This window comes from Halictus rubicundus, chromosome 5, assembly GCF_050948215.1.
Source record: "Halictus rubicundus isolate RS-2024b chromosome 5, iyHalRubi1_principal, whole genome shotgun sequence".
Classification (NCBI taxonomy): Eukaryota; Metazoa; Arthropoda; class Insecta; order Hymenoptera; family Halictidae; genus Halictus; species Halictus rubicundus.
The window spans coordinates 6,805,494-6,824,964 of record NC_135153.1 but is presented as its reverse complement, the minus strand read 5'-3'; the positions used below and the strand labels follow the sequence as shown (position 1 = coordinate 6,824,964).

General features: G+C 41.0%; 1 protein-coding gene across 3 annotated transcripts; it reads right to left on the bottom strand.

Moving 5' to 3' along the window:
* Positions 1–696: 696 nt before the first annotated feature.
* LOC143354073 (uncharacterized) lies at positions 697–19,279 on the bottom strand. Of its 3 annotated transcripts, XR_013082271.1 has the most exons (7): positions 19,125–19,279; positions 18,857–18,988; positions 17,109–17,553; positions 15,243–16,883; positions 3,633–9,456; positions 2,893–3,559; positions 697–2,839 (listed from the first exon to the last, which is right to left on the bottom strand). XR_013082271.1 is itself a non-coding variant. In XM_076787808.1 (5 exons), the coding sequence occupies exons 2-4, from the start codon at positions 18,886–18,888 to the stop codon at positions 15,264–15,266; spliced, it is 2,097 nt and encodes a 698-aa protein (XP_076643923.1). In that variant the 5' UTR covers positions 18,889–18,988; positions 19,125–19,279; the 3' UTR covers positions 697–9,456; positions 15,243–15,263. The 3 variants fall into 3 exon arrangements, 1 of the variants encoding a protein (XP_076643923.1); XR_013082270.1 differs by having other exon boundaries at positions 2,893–9,456; XM_076787808.1 differs by having other exon boundaries at positions 697–9,456.
* Positions 19,280–19,471: the final 192 nt, after the last annotated feature.

Sequence of the window (19,471 nt, the reverse complement as noted above, 5' to 3'; positions counted from 1 at the left end):
TCGTCTGTGGTTGTAGGCACTTTCTCAGTTATCTTGGTTTTCTGCGTCACATGCATATCCTATAACTATGCCGGGTCTATAAGTATATATGGCCTAAGGTCGAAAGAGATTGTCAAGAATCGATGAAAAGAATCGATGGTATATGGGAGAATCGCATTTGACAATCCGCTAAAAAAAGGTCGATTTTTCAGCACAGAATCGATTCTGCAAAAAATCGAGGTGTAGAGAATCGATTCAAAAGATCGATCTCTTCGCTAAAAGAATCGAATCGGAATCGAACATCCCTACCGTATATCGTATTCGGTTATGCCTGCATGCGTACAAAAGTATGCAACTTTCTTAATATTTACATAAATGAGAAAGAAATAAAAATATAAAATTCTTCTTAAATATATAAGAACCTTTATTTACCTATGTCATACAATGAGAATAATTAAGTTTTCGAGTAATATTTATTCAAGTCGTCGTGTCTTACGATACAACGTTTCAAATATTACCGCGCTTTCCATAGTTTTGAATTTCCCGTGCGGCATTCAACGATTGTAAATAAATATAAAGGACATTAACGAGAAAATAAAAAATTAGAACTAAATATTTAAAAGTAGGTGAGCTTCATTTGCGTTTCACAGTAAGGGACAAACAAATCTGTACCAGAAATGAAAATTAATACTGGGTAATAATCGAAATGCAAACGGATTACTATTGCAATATTTATTTTCTTACATTCTACCATAATACTGTGTAACATACAAGAAATGCACTTTAATGAAACCTACAGAAGAGAATTTGAATGTAAATTGTTACTTAATATTGATTACGCCATTCATCTTTTTTTTTATTTAAATCGTTCGACTTTGTACGCTGAGTTATAATAAATAATTTGTGTATGCTCTTTTTTTTCCTATCGAGAAAATGATAATTCTATTTTAAATAGAAGCAATCCATAAAAATAATTAATTCTAACATACATTTTTAAACAAATGTCACTTGTTTTCTATCACTCATTGAAGATTGCGGTAAAGTATATATTGACAATACACGTGCTACAATTTTATAGTCTTTTTCTTTCGAAAGTCGTGTCATGGTTAAAGGGAAAAGAAAAGAAACAAGCCACTGCCTCGTTGCCTCTCTTTGGTCGTAAAAATTACTGTTTTTTTTTGCAGTAAAACGGCTTATAGGATCAAGTAAAATCTCCATTCACGTTATTTCATTCGTTCAAGAAGAATGTGAAAAACAGGGAAAAGAAAACCTCTATGAAATTTACGCGCAACCTAGATTCTCAGTTGCACAAATGTAATACTGATCTTCTGCATGTGCGAAACATCCCTCTGCGACAAAACATGTTCACGACAAGGGTAAACATCAATGCATGACAGCAGAGGATCAATTATTCTTTTTCCTACAGATTAGCATTTCTCCGTTAAAGTGTTACTCATGCAGTAACTACTTAAAAATCGATCAATATTGCTGCACTGTAAAAAGATACTCGCTTCGATACGACATCCTCGGACGTATCAACGGCCTGAATGAATTCTGACTCGATTATTCGCCATCTTTAAACACGTTTGCCGCCAAATTCATCGTGACGGATATCCTCTACAACAGTTTTATTCATCCTCTCTTAAAATTAGTCAGTAAATTATCGAATGTAAGGCAGCAGTGAATCTGTTGATAACGCGCTAGAAGATATTCGCATTTCCCGAAAATTCTTTAGAATCGCTGGTGGATCGCGCGTAAAAGAGAGCCGAGTGAAGCTGAAGGTACAGGCGAAACAGTTTCTTTCATGGAAACTGTCGTTTAAGAAGCAACAAAGAAAAGGGCTTCGAATCGTGGAGCAAAATTGAGATTGTCAGAGTGGCTTCGCTACTACCGGCTCCTGAATCAGGTGCTAAGCCCGAGCTCGTATGTATGAAGATACAGAAATGTTGGAGATCAACTGTCACCGAGTTACCTTGGCTGCGAATAACAAATTTTCAACATTCGTAACTCGAGCATGCTACCGATACGTTCAGAAAAGCTTCGATTGGTTACGGTGGGCACGCATTATAATTCGACTTTCTAACTAGACGGAGTTGGAAATATGATTTCAGATGCAACGGTCCGTCATTCCGAATCAGTGTGCGATAAATGTTCATTCGCCCATCGGTCCACCAATGGTTCAAATAGGAATTCCAGTTGAGATACCCGATAGAGGCACTCTAATAGAGAAAGTTTCGCCTAATGCGCACAAAAAGAAACCATTCTAGGACTGTATATATTTTTGTATTTAACAGTACGTTAACAAGACTGTCTGCTTTTTCCAAACGGAAACAATAGAATACATTCTATTGATCAGCGAGGCGTTATAGAAATGCAATGCAACGTTGCCGTAATACGTAGAACGATTCCGAAGCGTAACGCCTCGTCGCACAATCATTTGGAAGATCTTTGAGGACTGGCATTTCGAATAACTTAACGAGAAATATCTGAACATGATAAAGCCAAACTGCTCACCTATTTAAAACGGCGAAATGAAGTTTCGCCACCTGCTATTGACTCATGCTTATGAAGCATCGGGGACTTCCGTGACGAAACAGCGGAAGACATCGCCACTTTCACGGTCCTTGCATGTCCAAATGAGCGTGGTGATTTTCGAGAGACCCTCCGGCAACAACTGTTGACGATACACGAGTGTTTATCCTCGAGGATAGCAGCTCAAGTTGTAGAGGATCTCAAATATACTATTCGTCTAACAGTCAATCGCGTCGGGGTTTTTTCCGCTGATTTAAGACCGGATACTATTGCTACCAGGTCGAGGGTCTGGCGTGGGTGGTGGATTATACTGAGAGAAGAGAAGTTGCTGGACTTGATGCTACGCCAGATCCGTTACAGAAATTCCATTCGAATCACGACTCGTGGCGTAGGAGTATCAATTGTAAACACCGACGCCAGTTAGATAGCTAGTGGTAGCCACCAGGGACGAAGAAGTTTCCTCTACTGATATGCTGGCCGCATCTTTATCTCCAATTTGAGGAATGCCGTGGCGAGTCTTGGTAACCAGACGACTCATCTCATAGAACTCGATTCCTGGCTCCGTGTTCAACGAGGATGATGTTTTGGTCAATGAGATTATGTCTGCTAACTACGACCTCCGGAGCTTGAGCAGGATCTTTCACTGTTACAATGCAGCCAAAGGAATATCTATTCTAAACCATGCCCAACCAGCAACTGGCTTCGCCAGTGATGGATCTGCGACTGCAAGAGAAACGCGAAATTGAGAAAAATGTTACGTCAGTCTAGCTGCCGTCTGTCTACCACGAGTTCGATCTGACATCTCGATCCTCGTGAAGAATCGGAAATACTTCTCTTTTTTTCGCTGGAAATATTCTAGAATTTACGTCTCCTACAATAATATTTCCTTCATTTCAAAATAATGCGTGTGTGTCTATATACGTGTACATCGAATATTGCGGGCATTCGCTACAACCATGGTAACGATCTAGAGGCACAGGGTCGACCGTGCTTTGAGAATTGTTTATTAAAATCGTGTCTTCGCCCACAGATGAATCTTACAAAACCCCTGAAACAAAAACGAAACAGAAGTTTCGTGGATTGTTCGACGAGGCCACCGCAGAGTTCGAGAAAGAACTTACGAATATTGGTCCATCGTTGCAAACGTGTAGCATCCCGCTCACGACATCAACCCGAAGCGTCGCGTTCTACGTAGTTGAGCGATTTCGAACTTCTCACAAGTAGTGTAGGGCTGGCGCATTGTAGACAGACATGAAAAGTTCTCCTTGCCTCAGTCTCAGCTACCGATCCGACAAAGTTAGGCAACAGCTGCATCCCGAAGGTCAGAGGTCCCGGTCGTCATCTCCGCCGTTCGTCTCTAAAAACCTCGATCGGAGTAAACTGGTGGCAGCAAACTGTCTCCCAAAGATTCGAGTGTCACCATTAGAAATGACGACGTTGAAGATGCACATCCCGTGAAAATCAGGGTCAGCCTAGCGGAGGCCGAAGTAGAATCGGGGATGAAGAATGCCTCTTGGCTGCTGAGAAAGTGTACCTGCCCTCTGGGTAGACAGAGTATATTGCGAACGGAGTATCGAGAGGGAAAAACTTGGACCAAACCGCTTATAGGCGATATTGGGCAAATGAATTTGAAGAAGGGCGGATCATATTTTTCCTCTTCACAGATGACGGAACAGTTTAAGAAGGTCAATAAGGGAGCAGAGGATGACTTATTTGACAAGCAACATCAGAAATAAGCTACGTTTATACGTGAAGACCTGACGAAGGAAACCTTATCAAGAGGTGGTCAAGCTAAAGCAAAGATAATAGAGGTATTGTTCGAAAGAGGCAGAATACTTGCCCAGAATCCGATAAATTATATATGCGTCTGAAAGTGTGTCCTCCATAGTTGGTAGTGAAATAAACGTATCGGTTAGGTAACCTTCTGGCCGGAAGAAAGTCCTGGATGCTGTGAAGCAGTAACCAACGAATTCAATTTGTTTAGAGCGGAAGCAACACCATCCTTTGCGAACCGCTTTGGAACTTCTCTATGTCCGGAGTCATGGGAGACTTCCATCGGAACAGAATGTCCTGAGGGTTCTTGCGAAGAGCGTGCAACAATTTGGACGGCTAGACAGATGGCAAAAAGAAGAGTACAAAAACTATTTAAAATTGATGAGGACTCCCAGGATAACTCCCTCTACAAGGGAGGGAATCCAACAAAGACTTGAAAAAACTTGTCATGGATCAAAAACTATGCAACTCACGAAGAAACATTTCGATCACTTCGTAGATCCCATTATCAGCAGGCACGGAGAACTTTTCCACATCATCTGTGACTGTGCCCATAGCCATAACACCTGCCGCTTGTACAAGTCATCCAAGACAGTCCACGTTGCACCAGAGGACAGGACACGGTTTGTACGAAGAGTATATAGACACACACGTTATATATGCGAACAAATAATTCATAAATCCTTGCAGCAAAATTGACATCGAATCTACGTTCTTCGAGAACTCTTCAATATTACTCGTATTCTAGAAGAATGGAATATTGCCGTCTTCTCTGCTGCGGTTTCACAGAATTTTCGAACGTTCGTTAAAATTGATCCGAGGACGACCAAGGAGCGGTTCCTTTTTTGTTATTTTTTTCTTCTTCTTCTTCTTTAAATCTAAGAGTGTTGCAATCTTGTATACATATCTTGGACATTGGCCGAGCTCTTTCATATTGTAAGGCGTGATAATTCAATGAAGCCGTAAACATGTTACAAAATATGTATACATATTTTGTAATTTACACCATTCCAGACATCAGCGGCTTGATTCTCTGTAAGACTTTCGCCTTCGCGTCGCCTGAAATCATGCACAGTGAATCGTTATGCTCGCGTCTCTCTTTCCCCACATAATTTAGCATACACTAGTATTATTATAGCGTCTTTCGAACTACCCATTTTTCTGCCTTCATTTTCTTCTTCTCTTCTTGATGCGCGAATCGGAACAGATGCGTCAACTATTCCAACAAACAGGAAGTCTACCGTGCTGTACTGCGTTCACCACTCTCTCACCCTTCCCTCCCGCCCAAAAAAAAACAACGATCGTATAATTCCTATACTTTGTTAACAATCGTTCGCAACATCGTTCGGTCAACTTCCGTCCTCGTGTTGTTTACGAAATCCACGTGTGAGGTTCGTTTTCATACAGATCTGCTCGTTACAACCTGTGACTCCAAAAATATGTTTGGATATACTTTGGCTATAAATACAATGTACGCTCAAACAAACAAACAAACAAACAAACGGATCCGTTATGCATCCGCCGCGTAAAAATCAACCGTGAGAAAAGTGCGGATGTTCGTAACGAACACCTGACACGTTATCGATCCTTTACTACACTGAACGCGGTATACATATTTTTCTGATGTTTGCATCTTTGACCCTCTCGCTATGAATCTCGGCGAAACAGGTCGTCGGTGGCTGCTGCACAGTCCTTCCGGCGGGAGGGTCAAGGACACGCGTTTTTACGCAGAGCGCCTCTCGCGACTATTCGATTACAAAAATCAGTTGAACGACCCTACAAAAAAAAAAGATTCAATAATTACAAGGATCAGGAGCGCACAGAGAACCGATAAACATTGCTATGTCCATCCGCTTGAACGTTGACGTTAAAATGATTAAATAAACTTTTACAGTGCGTGATTATTCATCTATCTATACAGGGTGTTCGAGTTCTTTTGCTTTTCACCGTAAAACTTCACCAGCACGTTCTACCAGTAGAAACGAGAGAAAATTATTGTTATCGTGTGCCTGTACTTTAACCTTCCGTGTGCTATGCCGGGTCAGTGACCCGTGGAGATAATCTCGACCGTCAATACGTACAATTTTATTCCATGTAAGACGACGCTTGTTATTTCGAAATAAGAAAATCGCTATTCCGTCTTCTTTTTTTTCTTCATCCGATATAGGACGAAAGCCGGTCCCGAGCCATCGTCTTATATCGAAAGAAAACTGTCGTGATCGGCGTGGGACTGAAATGACTCCGGCATAGACCTAGAACTCACAACAGTCCGAGGGTTAAGTTTCATTTTGATTTGAAATTAATAATTAGTGAATGCTTTGTCTCGAAGAGCCTCGCACGTTATTATAAGAACATATTGTGGTTGTCTACAAACAGGTCTGTTTTGCACCCATAAAAGCGAATAATAGTTTTAGTTGTAAGATGAACCGACAATTTATTCTTACAAAGCAGCTGTTCGGATTCTATAGCTCGTTAAAATCTTTAGGAACCCATGCTCGTGCAACAATTTTTTCTCGCTCTACAGAAAATAGACTGGGCAAAGTTCGATCGGAGAAAACCGGTAGCCCCTGTACATTGTGTTTCTAACATGAAACCATCAACATCGGAACGAAATAAATAAGGTCCGTTACGGTGAATGATCTTAACGCAGATTTAAGACCAGTCGAAGAGATACTGTTCTTCCATCCGAATAGCCCAGGCTTATGTATGTACCATTTGTCGTGTGGCGCATCAGGTAAAATTATAAACTACTTTTCTGTGTACGAACTGCGTCTCGAATATGCGCGCAGTGTCGCGGAAAATGTCTGCACGGTGAATTTCGTTTATCGCACGGTGCGCAGCGGTCGTGCTCGACACACGTTCTTATGTACAAATCTTGCGTTTCGCATAAGAGAGAATGAAAATTTATTTAACAAAAAAAAAAAAAAAGAAAAAAAAAAGAAAAGAACATATATAGATAGATAAGAAACAGAATTTCTGAAAGAGAAACAGACAATAGACATGTTCACGCTTATTCGGAAAAGTTGAGACGAGAAATGAACAAAAAGAAAAGAAAATGGTACAATGTGTTGCGAGCGTGTATCGTTTATAGATTTAATTCTCTTAAACTTTAATTCTCGACGCGTTTAAAGGTTTCTTCTTCGCTGTGACTCGAAATTTTCTCTGCCTCGACGTTTAAAATACAAGGCGCGCGCTTGCGGAACGCATGTCGTTTACAATTTTCGCAAATATTCAACGCGCACGGGAGATGCTGCGCGCGTTGATCGACCGTCGATCGGAAGAAATGCTCGGGACAATTTCTCTAGTTTAACATGTCTTAGTTAGAGCGTAGTACGGAAGATAGCAAAGCACTCGGAGCGACTGCTTCGCGCGTTTTGCTTCTTTTGTTCCTCGGTTCTTCTTTCCCTTGATATTCTCCGAGCGGGGGATACATATTTAAATATCGTATTTCAAATTACGCATCGAGGTAAAAGCTCTTCAACATATCTGCAAAATTTAAGCTGCAACCCATTCACGTTACAAAGAAGAATGCAATATAGGAACTACCATGAAACGGATTTTGCTCTTTTTTTTTTGTTCTGCTTTCTTTCTTTCTTTCTCTTATTGTTGCTGCAGTGTGTTCTTTCCCACGAACGATTTTACAACGACAAATCGAAAGCGGCGAACGCGGCGAGCAATCGTGAATCGAAAGTTGTTGTGTGAGAACGCTTCCCAATCGAGCGACCGACTCCTCCTCCGAGTCGGGACGAAACGAAGAAACAAACAACGAACAAAAGAAAGTATATTAATGAAGAAGAAAAAAGATGAAGTAACGGGGACCCGTGTGTAACTATTCTCGTCACGATGCACCAGGCTACTAACTCGCTCGCTCTCTCTCCCTTACTCTCAGTAAAATGCACAATACGAACACGCACCCGTTATCGAACTATAACATAATAGTACCGACCCGTACGGCACTACTTCGCGTAAAACATATTGTTATAATTAATAATATACAAATAGTCTATTCTGTAGTCTACAGTATACGAACGTATCTGCGGCTGCTAAACTTGTGTATAAGTTGGCGAGATTCAGTCTTCACATATAAAGGAGGATAGAACACTTCTTTTTTTTCCTTGTTTAACATTACAATATGCACATTTACGTTTATAATAATAAAAATGTTTATGTACGCGATATCACAGCGTTCAGCATTATTAAAAAGGTACTCGTGTTCCCGAAAAACTATTTAGTCGGTCGGCGACTCTTTAGCTCATGATAAAGACGAATATGTATTATGTCGGGGCTACCTATAGGCGCGGTAGAATAACTGTGCCAATTTCATGGGACCTTTTCTCCTTTCGCGTGTTCGTTCTAATTTTCCTTTAGACTATCCATCTCTCTATCTCGGTGTGTCTTCTTTTCTTTTTCGTCGAGGAAAACAACGGTCACGACGCGAGTTAAATACAACAAAAAAAAAAAACTCCGTTTTTGAACCGAACGATCAGCCGTTAACGATTTTCTTTTCTTTTTTTGGACAGTGCTTGGTACAAGCGTGAAAAATCTCCACGAGAACGGTTCCGTTTGTGCTCGAACCAATTTTTTTCACCGGATAGAAGGCGCGTTTCACGGATGTCTCGTTTTAACCCTCCGTATGCTATGCCGGTGTCATTCGTGACCCGTGGGGATAAGCGCGAACGACCCATCGATGTGTACAGTGATTTCTCTATATATGTCGCCAAGGTCTGGATGATAAATGTCGCAGAATTATCCCCACTACCGCGGGGTATACCTCGTCAGGGGACGAGAAGCTCGAGAGGCCTCGGACGCCGAGGAGTGTAAATATAACACGACTCAGGGTATGTCTCCTGCACGATAAACGACGCTGGCAAGACCCGTGTTGTTGACGCATATCGAGAGTTCACTGTACAATCTTATTCCGATATAAGACGGCGGTTTTTATTTCGAAATAAGAAAATCGCCTCTTCTTCTTCTTCTTCTTCATTCGAAATACGACGAAAGCCGGCCCGATCGTCTTATATCGAGGGAAATCTGTAGCGAGATATCGGCGTGGGTCAGAGATGATTCCGGCATAGACCTTAGAACTCGCAGGGGAGTCTGAGGGTTAAAAGCTACTCAACTCCCTTCTGTCTCTCTCTCCCTCTCTCTCGGTTCAATGTTTTACAGCCACCGCTGGAAAATAAAAAAAACCAAATAGGAAATGAAGTGTAAACGCACAGATGTATGGAAACGAGAAGAGCGAAAAGCGCGCGTCTAGTCGAATATGCTTGCGAATAAATATATATATATATATATATGTATGTATATATAAAAACAAAAGAAAGAAACGAAAAGCGCGCATGGTAACGAGAGAAATCGTGCGAGAGAATTGAAAGGGAACCATTTTTTATTCCGTTCGAAGAAACTGGCAGAGTTCGTCGTCTCTCGATCACACGTGTTTGAACGTCCTCGATTCGCAACGATAATACACAGTGGGGGTGGCAGCGGCAAGATCCGTTTATTTTTGTGTTTTGTCCGTCTGTCGAGGACCGTTTACCTGTTCCACGACAACGCAACGCGACGGAAAACGAAAGGAGTTGATAATAATAATACAAACTAAAATTGTCGACTAGTTGGATAGAAGTGATCTTCGAAGAAATATATATATATATATATATATATATATATATATACAGTGATTTCTCCATATATGTCGCCAAGGCCTGGACGATAAGCGTCGCGGAATTATCCCCACCACCGCGGGGTATAAACATAAGACAGCTATGTCTCCTGGATGATACACGACGCTGGCAAGACCCGTGTTGTTGACATATATCGAGAGTTCGCTGTATACGACTCGACTTCTCGCGAGTATGCTTATATATATATGTATATCGCATACGCTTCCGTCACACGAAGGACAATCGACGCAGGAAACGCACGATCCAGCCCCGACGTGCTTTTTTCTCTATCTAGTACGGTTCAGAATGGACGCAGGAGTTCGCAAACGATTCTTGTCATGAATGAAAAAAGAAAAAAATGGAAAAGAAAACGAGGAGAAATTCAACGAAGGAAATACTTGCGCGGTTTGCTCATGAACATTTCGCGTAAAGAAAACAAAAAAAAAAACACCCATCCCAGCGATAAATATGTAAATACGAGAAGATGTGTCTCTAACGAGTGGACAAAAACTTACACGAAACGAGAAAATTGAGAGAGAAGAAAAAAATGGATTCACGGAGTACGGAAAACGAAGTAGAAGAACAGAATAAGTATATCCTGTGTTTCGAATTTACACTCGCTCGCGGAGTGGGCCTATCGTGCAGAGGTCTACACCTATCTGTACACGGGGCCGTCACGGTGAGAGAGAGGTAAAAGAGTGTTATTGTTGACAGCTTTATATTACCAGTTATACGCTCGATGGAAACAGAACCTTCAGACTGAAATAGTTCAACTAATACAACTGACATTCTCAGTAACAAGAATCCATATTCTTCGTCAGAAGGTAGCCACTATAGTGAACAGTGGTTCTGTGTCTGCGAACAGTTCAAGAAATTACACAAAGAAAGAGCAACTGTACAACATCGTCTAGAAACACTACTACAACCGTATCAACATACACCACTAAAATTTAAAAAAAAAAAAAATCCACATGGCATCAAAAAGTAGAAGACTCTCGGAACATAGTACTCACAGTAATTCACAGTGGTTACTTCCCCAAGACAGTGACGAAGAAAAAGACGACCCTTCTACTGAAACGACTACTTGCGAGGAGATCCACTTCGAAGAACCTGAACCATTTTACAAGAAAACAAATGCAAAAACTTTGCCAACAAAGCTGTGTAGTTTGTGGTATTTGTTCTGCCTCATCTGGGAGCCCCATATTATTAAAAGAATAGAAACAACATTAAACAAAACTTATCCAAGACAGTCTAAAATCAAGAAACCTAAAACAAAGAGAACACTATTGGCTACGAGCCAAAGAAACGATCAAAACTGTACTACAATGACTGTACAAGAAACACAAATAATTAGAGAACTTTTCACTAAAGGACTTGACGAGCATTTGCTCAAACGAAAAATCATTCATGACATTGTTACAAACGACTCAGATAACGGAAGACGACGAAACTTTGTTAAACGTTTACTCGGATGCAATGGAACTATCCTCTTTGCCTGTAGCCACGGAGAACAACATATTGTCCACGATTGCTCCTAATACAAGAAACACCTGTCGATGCTTAGCCATCAATGATTACAGAGAGGCCTACGGACAGCGAGGAAGAGAACCTCGACGATACAGACTTCCTCGAAAAGTCAATCTCAGTCAGACACTGGGAAAATCTGGCAAACTATTTCAATTATGTGGAACGGACGCCAACAGTCTAACACGTCTCATAAACTATATAAACGATAAGCTAAGACCTTCCGCGCGAATACTTATGAAAGAAGAGTGTCTCCCTCTCAACAGAAACAATACAAACACGTCTCGTGTCCTTCGGATTCCTTCATCCTCCCTTTTGTCTCTCGAAGCCTGCCGCGATACACGAAATTTTCGCAGAGCAAACAAAGGAATACTGGTCTTTTGCTTTCGACAACTTCTTTTTGTACTCCTCTCTCCTTCTCTCTTTCTCTCTCCCTCCCTAAAGTAGACAATGAGCTCTCGCAGTACACGTCATTAGGATCACATGATCTGTATACCATGTATAAAACTGATAAGATACGTTCCTTATTTTAATCATGATGCACAATAGGTAGATCTATAAATATGCTACACCTTACATATCACAGAGCTACGCGTACACCCACTATCAATTTTTCTGTTTTCTTTTTCTTCTCTTCAAAAATGCGCAATGTACTTTGGGAAACATTTGCCCTACCAGGAAAACTCAACTGTGCAATATGCTGTCCTATCATATGTGTGTTCTATTGAAAACAATGAACAAACGAACACGAACGAAAGAAATGTATATAACCCTACGGTTCGAAGGGTCACGGTTCGAATGTTTCTCGAAAGCCGCCTGAATGGAACTCTGTAGTTTATTGTCAGCATTTATTCGATTTCTTAACCGCTAATTAACCAGGGAAAAAGAGGGGGGGGGGGAAGAAATGCTGTTTGAACTGAACACGGAATACGAACAGACGAATCTTGTGTTCTGGTATATTTATGTTGCAGTGTATGCACGCAATTGAAAGAAGCGACGTGGGTATCGTTATATCGGGGGTTGCTTTTTCTGTTCAGCAAATGAAGATAGGGTAGAACAATCGAGCCGACGCTCGAGCGTAAATGAGTCAGAATATAAGCTTCTGTTCGACTGCAGCGGTGTGGGGGAAGGCAGCTTCCAAGAAGAAACGAAATCTCGTAAACCGGATGATTTTAATAGAGGGCGTACGCAATGTATGAGTATTCAGAGTTCCCCCCCCGATACTCGTAGCATACGCATCCTATTATTTATATCACTATTCGCCTCTCCGACGATGCAACGCCGGTGCAAGTCGGATTTCTTTTAACACAGTAGGAGAGCGTGAAGCATCCGCAACGTCCAAAGAGCAAAGACAAGAGCATATATAATATCGCAAACGCTCCGAACAACCTTTCGCGACATTGTAGTGTCTGTGTGTGTGTGTTTTCCCATTTTTTCGAAGTCCGAAAGATGCAATTACACCGCACGTGAACCTAGAAACGAATTCAATATTATTAGTTAGAAATCTCCGTGTTGTTATTCTCTTTCTTTTTTTGTCTTTTGAAAAAAGTATGCGACCGAAAACCCGGTTAAATAGAACAGTTCATATGCCACACGTACTGCTTCGCAACATCTTCTACTGTGCGTAATTAAGTAACGAACTGTGTGAGAGACCGTTTCACGAAAGCGTTACATGTTAATTATCACAATAATTTGTCGTTCGCAAACGAGTCCTTGCTCGAGTGTATTCGAGTCTTGCATTCTTCTCTGTTTTTTTTTCAGCTCATTCTACTATTCGTTTATTCGAGTAGTGACGTGTACAGAGTAATCTGGAGGCCCGCAAAAAATTACTATGCGCTGTCAACGAACGGATATCAGTTCATTTATATACGCCTGACGCTCGCGGCGGTACTTAAAAAAGAATTCGTTCCCCATTTATCGTTATTTCATCTCGCGTGAAATTTCCCTCGGGAGACGCCGTTATTTATGCCCGCATACACACATGTTACATATACGTACATATATATATGGCAATATATATATGTACGTGTATGATCGTACAACAACGCTCGCGACGCTTTCTTCGTTTAATTAATTCTTTTTTTTCTCTTAAATCTTTCTCTAACCCGTTTTTCGTTTTATACACACACACATCTCAGTATGTTCACACAGCGCATTGAACGTTTTCAATGGAGAGAAATTGTGTCCCGGATAAGTCTGAATCGTTCCCTTAAAAAAATAGCAAAAATTTCGACGAGCGCGAACTAAAAAACAGGTACAACTAAATTCATTCGATCGCGGTCAGCCTGCGCGTACGCCTACACATTGATACGGGGGCGCGCATAGGCAAGACCACTCAGTGGCCAATTGCATAAACATCAAACAACAATGTTTCTCATTATTATTATTAGTATTTTTTTTCATCGTATAATCATTCGTTGGTTTAACAACAAATTACTTTCGATATATATTATAAAAATAAGGTATCAAACTTTGCGCCGAGGTACACAGCCATTGTGACTACATGCTTAATTTAAGTTGTCCCCTGAAGCCCAAGTTTTCCTTTTTTTTCCCTTTCTCTATCGTCTCTCTCTTTCTCTATCTTTATCTTTCCCCCGTGATCGGTTCACGTTCTCGAACCGATTCCAAAAAGGACCGAGCCAGGATGGTCACGAAATACTCGCTTTGTTTTTTTTGTACGCTATATAATTATGCTGGATATCCTTCATCAACGTGCTCTAATGTTACTTTTTTCTCTCTCTCTCTCTCTCTCTCTCTCTCTTTCTCTCCCGTCTCTTCGCGATTAATGAGATTACTTTCACCCTCTCTATATCGGAGAGATACGCGCGCACACACACACCCGTCGAGTCGGGGTGTTTGTGATCGGTATATCTCGTTTATAGAACAGAGAACACGATTGATATCGTCGTGCGCTTTGTAAAACGGGTGTACGGCTTAATTTTTATGCAAAAGGCCTTACATTTTGAAGAGCATTGCCTGTACATACATGTAGGATTTTAGGATGAAGAGGTAACCGGGCAGCTCGGTCCGCCATCTTCTTTCCCCGTGTCCTGCTGCCCGGTTTGCTCTTCGTCCTAACCTGCTACACACACATATTTTATATATATGCAAAATATAAATAAATTATCAAATACGAGAACGTTAACCCACCCCCCTTCTATATGTTTCGTGCATTTCAGGAAAGCATTAAATGTCGTTTACATAGTTATTCGCAAGAAGATTAATTACGTTTTTTTTTTCTCAGAGATATGACCATTATTTATAACCTACATATCTGGTCATAGCCTACATCCAGTAATGATTATATCAATGTACCATTCCTAAACAACTACTACTACTTCAAAAAATTCAACTAGAATGTGCCTGTCGGAGAGATTTTCAATGTTACAATCTTCTGCTGTTTTTTTTCTTTCTTTCTTTCTTTGTCTTCTTTCGAAGCAAATGATATGACTGGTATTACTCGTTTTACCCAGGAGAACATTGTTTACTCTTTTGACTTTTTCACACTGTGCCGTCGTGTGCTTGATTGGACAAACAAAATCATGTTCCCTGTGTGTGTGTGTGTGTGTGTGTGTGTGTGTGTGTGTGTGTGTGTGTGTGTGTGTACGTGTTGATCGATTCGGCGACATTCCAGAAAATGATAAATAATAAAGAAAAGAAGAAACATTACGTTATGCATATATTCGAAGGAGACCCAACCTACACAAACCGTAAACATTAATGGGCCCAATGTAGACAGAAAAAATTGATCTCTTACTTAGCCTGCACTCTTACCGATTTATACCGTGAAACGCGTCACTGCTGCACTGGTGTGGGCGGGTAAGGATAACTGTACGGCGGCACAGCTTGAAACTGGCCGTAGCCCATCGATTGGTAAGCACAAGCTCCGGTGTTAGGTGGTGGCCGGTTCGTTTGGAAGAATTTGTTGTTTACCAGACTTTGCATCCCAGAATCAGTGTGCCCGTTCGTCGGCATGATGAACTGCGGCGGCATCGAGTACACGTTCTGTCCTCCGGTTTGGTTGCCGTTGTACGTGTTCTGTCTGTTGTGGTAACGGTTGCCTTGGAAAGTGCCGGTTCTGCCATGGTATCTAGGTATCGTGGCGTTTTGGTATCCGGTTTGATAGTTGCTGGTACTTGTTGGACAACTGTTGGCGTAGGCGTTTGGCTGTCTCTGGTGTTGTTGTTGTTGGTAGGTAGGTTGGAAATTATTCTGCCGATTGTTCTGGTACGTGTTCTGGTGCCGAACAACGGTCCTCTCCTGATTGTTGATGCTGGTGTGGTTCAGCTGACTGGCCTGACACTGCTGATTCTGCCAGCTGTTCGCGGTCGGGCTGCTGTTGTTTCTGGGGCTCACGGAGTTATTGTCTTTACTGGAACGGGAGTGGCTCCAACGCTGGCGTCCTTTTCCGTATTGGTTCTTCATCGAGCTAGCTAAAACAACCAATTGCGGGTTGATCACCTGGCCGGCTTCCTCGAGAACAGAGATCAGCTCTTTCGCCTGTCTTGCGTTGTTGGGCGTGAAGTATGCGTACGCTGTGCCTGCACTTTGGCAACGTCCAGTTCTCCCGATTCGATGGATATAGTCCTCGGAACTGTTCGGGTAATCGAAGTTTATCACGTATTTCACATCCTCCACGTCCAAGCCGCGAGCAGCCACGTCGGTTGCGACGAGGATCATGGTCTTTCCGTTTCTGAACTCGGACAGAACATAGTCTCTTTCAGGCTGCGATTTGTCCCCGTGAATAGATATGGCCGGCCAGCCTTCTCGCTTGATGGCCTTGGTGATGTCGTCCACCTTCTTCTTAGTCTCGACGAATATGATCATTTTGCTTCCTCGGTCCTTGCCGATCTCCCTGAGCAGGCCCGAGAGCTTCATCTCCTTCTCGTGCTCGTAACAGATCTCCACGATCTGGCGAATGTTGTGATTCGCGGCCAACGTCAACGAACCAATGTTGATCTGAATGTAATCGGAGAGGAAATCTTCGGCCAGAGCCTGTACTTCCTTCGGCCATGTCGCAGACCACATCAGCACCTGCCTGTCGGGTCTTATCTGCTCGATGATCTTACGGATCTGTGGTTCGAATCCCATGTCCAACATCCTATCCGCTTCGTCCAGAACTAGGTATGTGCATCTGCGAAGATTCGTCGTTCCCTTCTCCAGAAAGTCGATCAGTCTGCCAGGAGTTGCGATGCAGATTTCAACGCCTCGCTCCAAGTCGCGAGCCTGCGGCCCTTTCGGTGAACCGCCGAAAATGCATGTGTTGCGAATGCACGACGAGGAACCGAAATCCCTAGCAACTGTCTGAATCTGCTGAGCCAACTCTCTCGTTGGAGCCAGAATCAGAACGATTGGACCGTCTCCGCGGTTCAAACGTGGCTGATTGTTAATGTGCACTGTTGCTGGCAATATGTACTAGAAAGACACATAGCAATGCTCGGTTAGTATCATTCGAAAGTGGCCTGAAAGGTATTTGTACAAATATGTTAATATTAGATGTGTTAACACGTTGACTGCCAGTGATAATTGTTAAAATGTCTATTGACAAACTTCCGGCAGATAATGCGTTAACACTGGACTACTGAGCATAACTTTAGTCTCTCAAAAACCTAGGTAAATAAACGATAGTGAAATACATACTGCTAGAGTTTTTCCAGACCCTGTTTGAGCGATTCCAACCAAATCGCGCCCACTAAGTGCAATCGGCCAGCCCTGCGCTTGGATTGCTGTTGGCTCAGCAAAACCCTGTTTCCTGATTTCTTCCATTACATAATCTGGGAAGTTACTTTCTTCAAATGCTTGGATCGGAGAGGGTGTGTTGTTTCCTTTGACAGTAATTTCCTTGCCAATGTGATACTTTGCAATGTCTTCTGTTGTCCTCTTCAAAACATTGATATGTGGAATATACAAATTTTTTGCGATCACAGGCAATTTAGATACATCCCAGTTGGGTTTCTTCAGCAGATCTCCCGGTGTCTTCCTTTGAGCTTGTTTCTTGGCAGCCCTGTCTTTCTGTGCTTGTTGCTGGCTGTTCCAGTACATACCGCCTCCATTGCGGTTGCCAGAGTCTCGGTTACCTCTGGGCCTAAAATGTATCATTTTCACAATGGGCCAATATGGTTTTATGGTTAATATTGTACCCTGATTGGACCATTCATCATTCAAGATATTAGTAGGTATAATTTAATATATATTATTAATTGCTTATATTGTGTTTTACACGTCCGTATTAACAGAAGTAACAATTACTTATTAGATCTTTTAGGTAATGTATCTGCATACATTTTTAGCTACAATATATGTGAGATCAAATTCAATTTATAATGGTAGTGTAAGGTCAGTTAAAAAAAAGAATATACATTGACATTTGCAAGAATGATGCAATTGCATGCACATTATTTGATATGTACACAAAATTTTTTTATAACATCTTTTTTAATTATATTGAGAAGGAAAATCAAAGTATCATTTATCAGCGGTGTTCCTCTTTATAATTAATAATGGTTGCTGGTCATCAAAGGGTCAATTAATATAAGACTTATCGATTTAATTTAAATGATATTAATTAAAAATAACATTAATTTTTTTACAGGTATTTTATTAAGTATATAAATTTGTTTTAATTATTTTGACATTAACATATACAATAATTATAAATAATAATTTGCATTGTACGTTTATAAGCAAAGAAAATATATAATGGTGAATCAAAGTATTCACACAGGAATAACTTTTTAAAAATTGGACCAAACAATTTGAGTACTTTTGACAGATTACAAGGATTAATTGACTAGATAACGCATAAAAGAAATTATTTAAAAATCGCTGTTGGTAGGAATTGCGAATAAAAAAGTAAAGTTCACGATTTTGAACTTTCTCATCCGAGCCCACGATTAAAAATTAAAACATGTCTTGTAAATCCAAGGTATGTATATGTATAACAACTAAAAAAATTTTAATCGTTTGGTCTAATCTTAAAGTCATCCATTTTTAAAGGCTGTGTGAATATTTTGTCCGCCGCTGTATAAACATTTACACGATAATCACTTTTTACGTTTCAACTGCGTGCTTGTCAGCGATTTATAGGGCAACCAAGTCGCCATTTTTATTTTCTAAGGTGCTATAATTTCACACCTCGTCCAATTATCCATAAATGTACTTTCAGGATGACACAAAGAAATCTCATCGTATCTTCCATTACCAGATTTTGTTAACATTTTTAAACTTGGTTCCAATGTTTTGTTAGATAATTGAATACGATCAGTGAACAAGAGTGTTCGAGAACAAAATGGTGGAGAACACGACGTTGCAAAAAACCGTTTATTCGGTTTCACGATTTAACATTGTAATTCAATTTCAAATATGAAAAATCGTAGAGTACTACATACCTACTGTTATTGGAATAACTATTGTTATACATCTGGACGAGCGTTTAGGCGAACCTGTTTCCTGACACACTACCCGTTCCTTAAGGACAATCTTCGATTTTTCAGAAACTATGTTAGCTGTATCAGTTACACCTGCGTATAAGAACAAACGCTTGAGAAATCTTTCGCTTTGATTATCAAGAATGGTGTGTCTGTTTAGTACTGAGTTTGTACGGAATGACAGAGGAATTTACAATCTCTGGAATAGAAAATACTTGAAGCAACTTACCCTGCAAGACCCGGCGAGCAGAGCTGTAATGGCTGACAGGCACTGGGAAGACGGAAACGGCCGACTAGGCAATGTTTCCGTTTCTAAATATATACGTAAACGCACACATGCACAGGAACGCTCCCGATTGGTCGGTTTCTCTGCAATAACGTGATCGAAACAGTTTATCCAATCGCAGCACAGCCTGATGGATCAATGAATTCAACGCTGTCATATATACATCGAACCTGAAGGCAAATGCGTATCAAACGAAAGTACTGGAAGTTTGAAAGAAATTTCGAGAAATGAAAATTTAAATTCGTTCAAGTTGATTAAAAAATTTTTATACACAATTTTGAAATTTCATC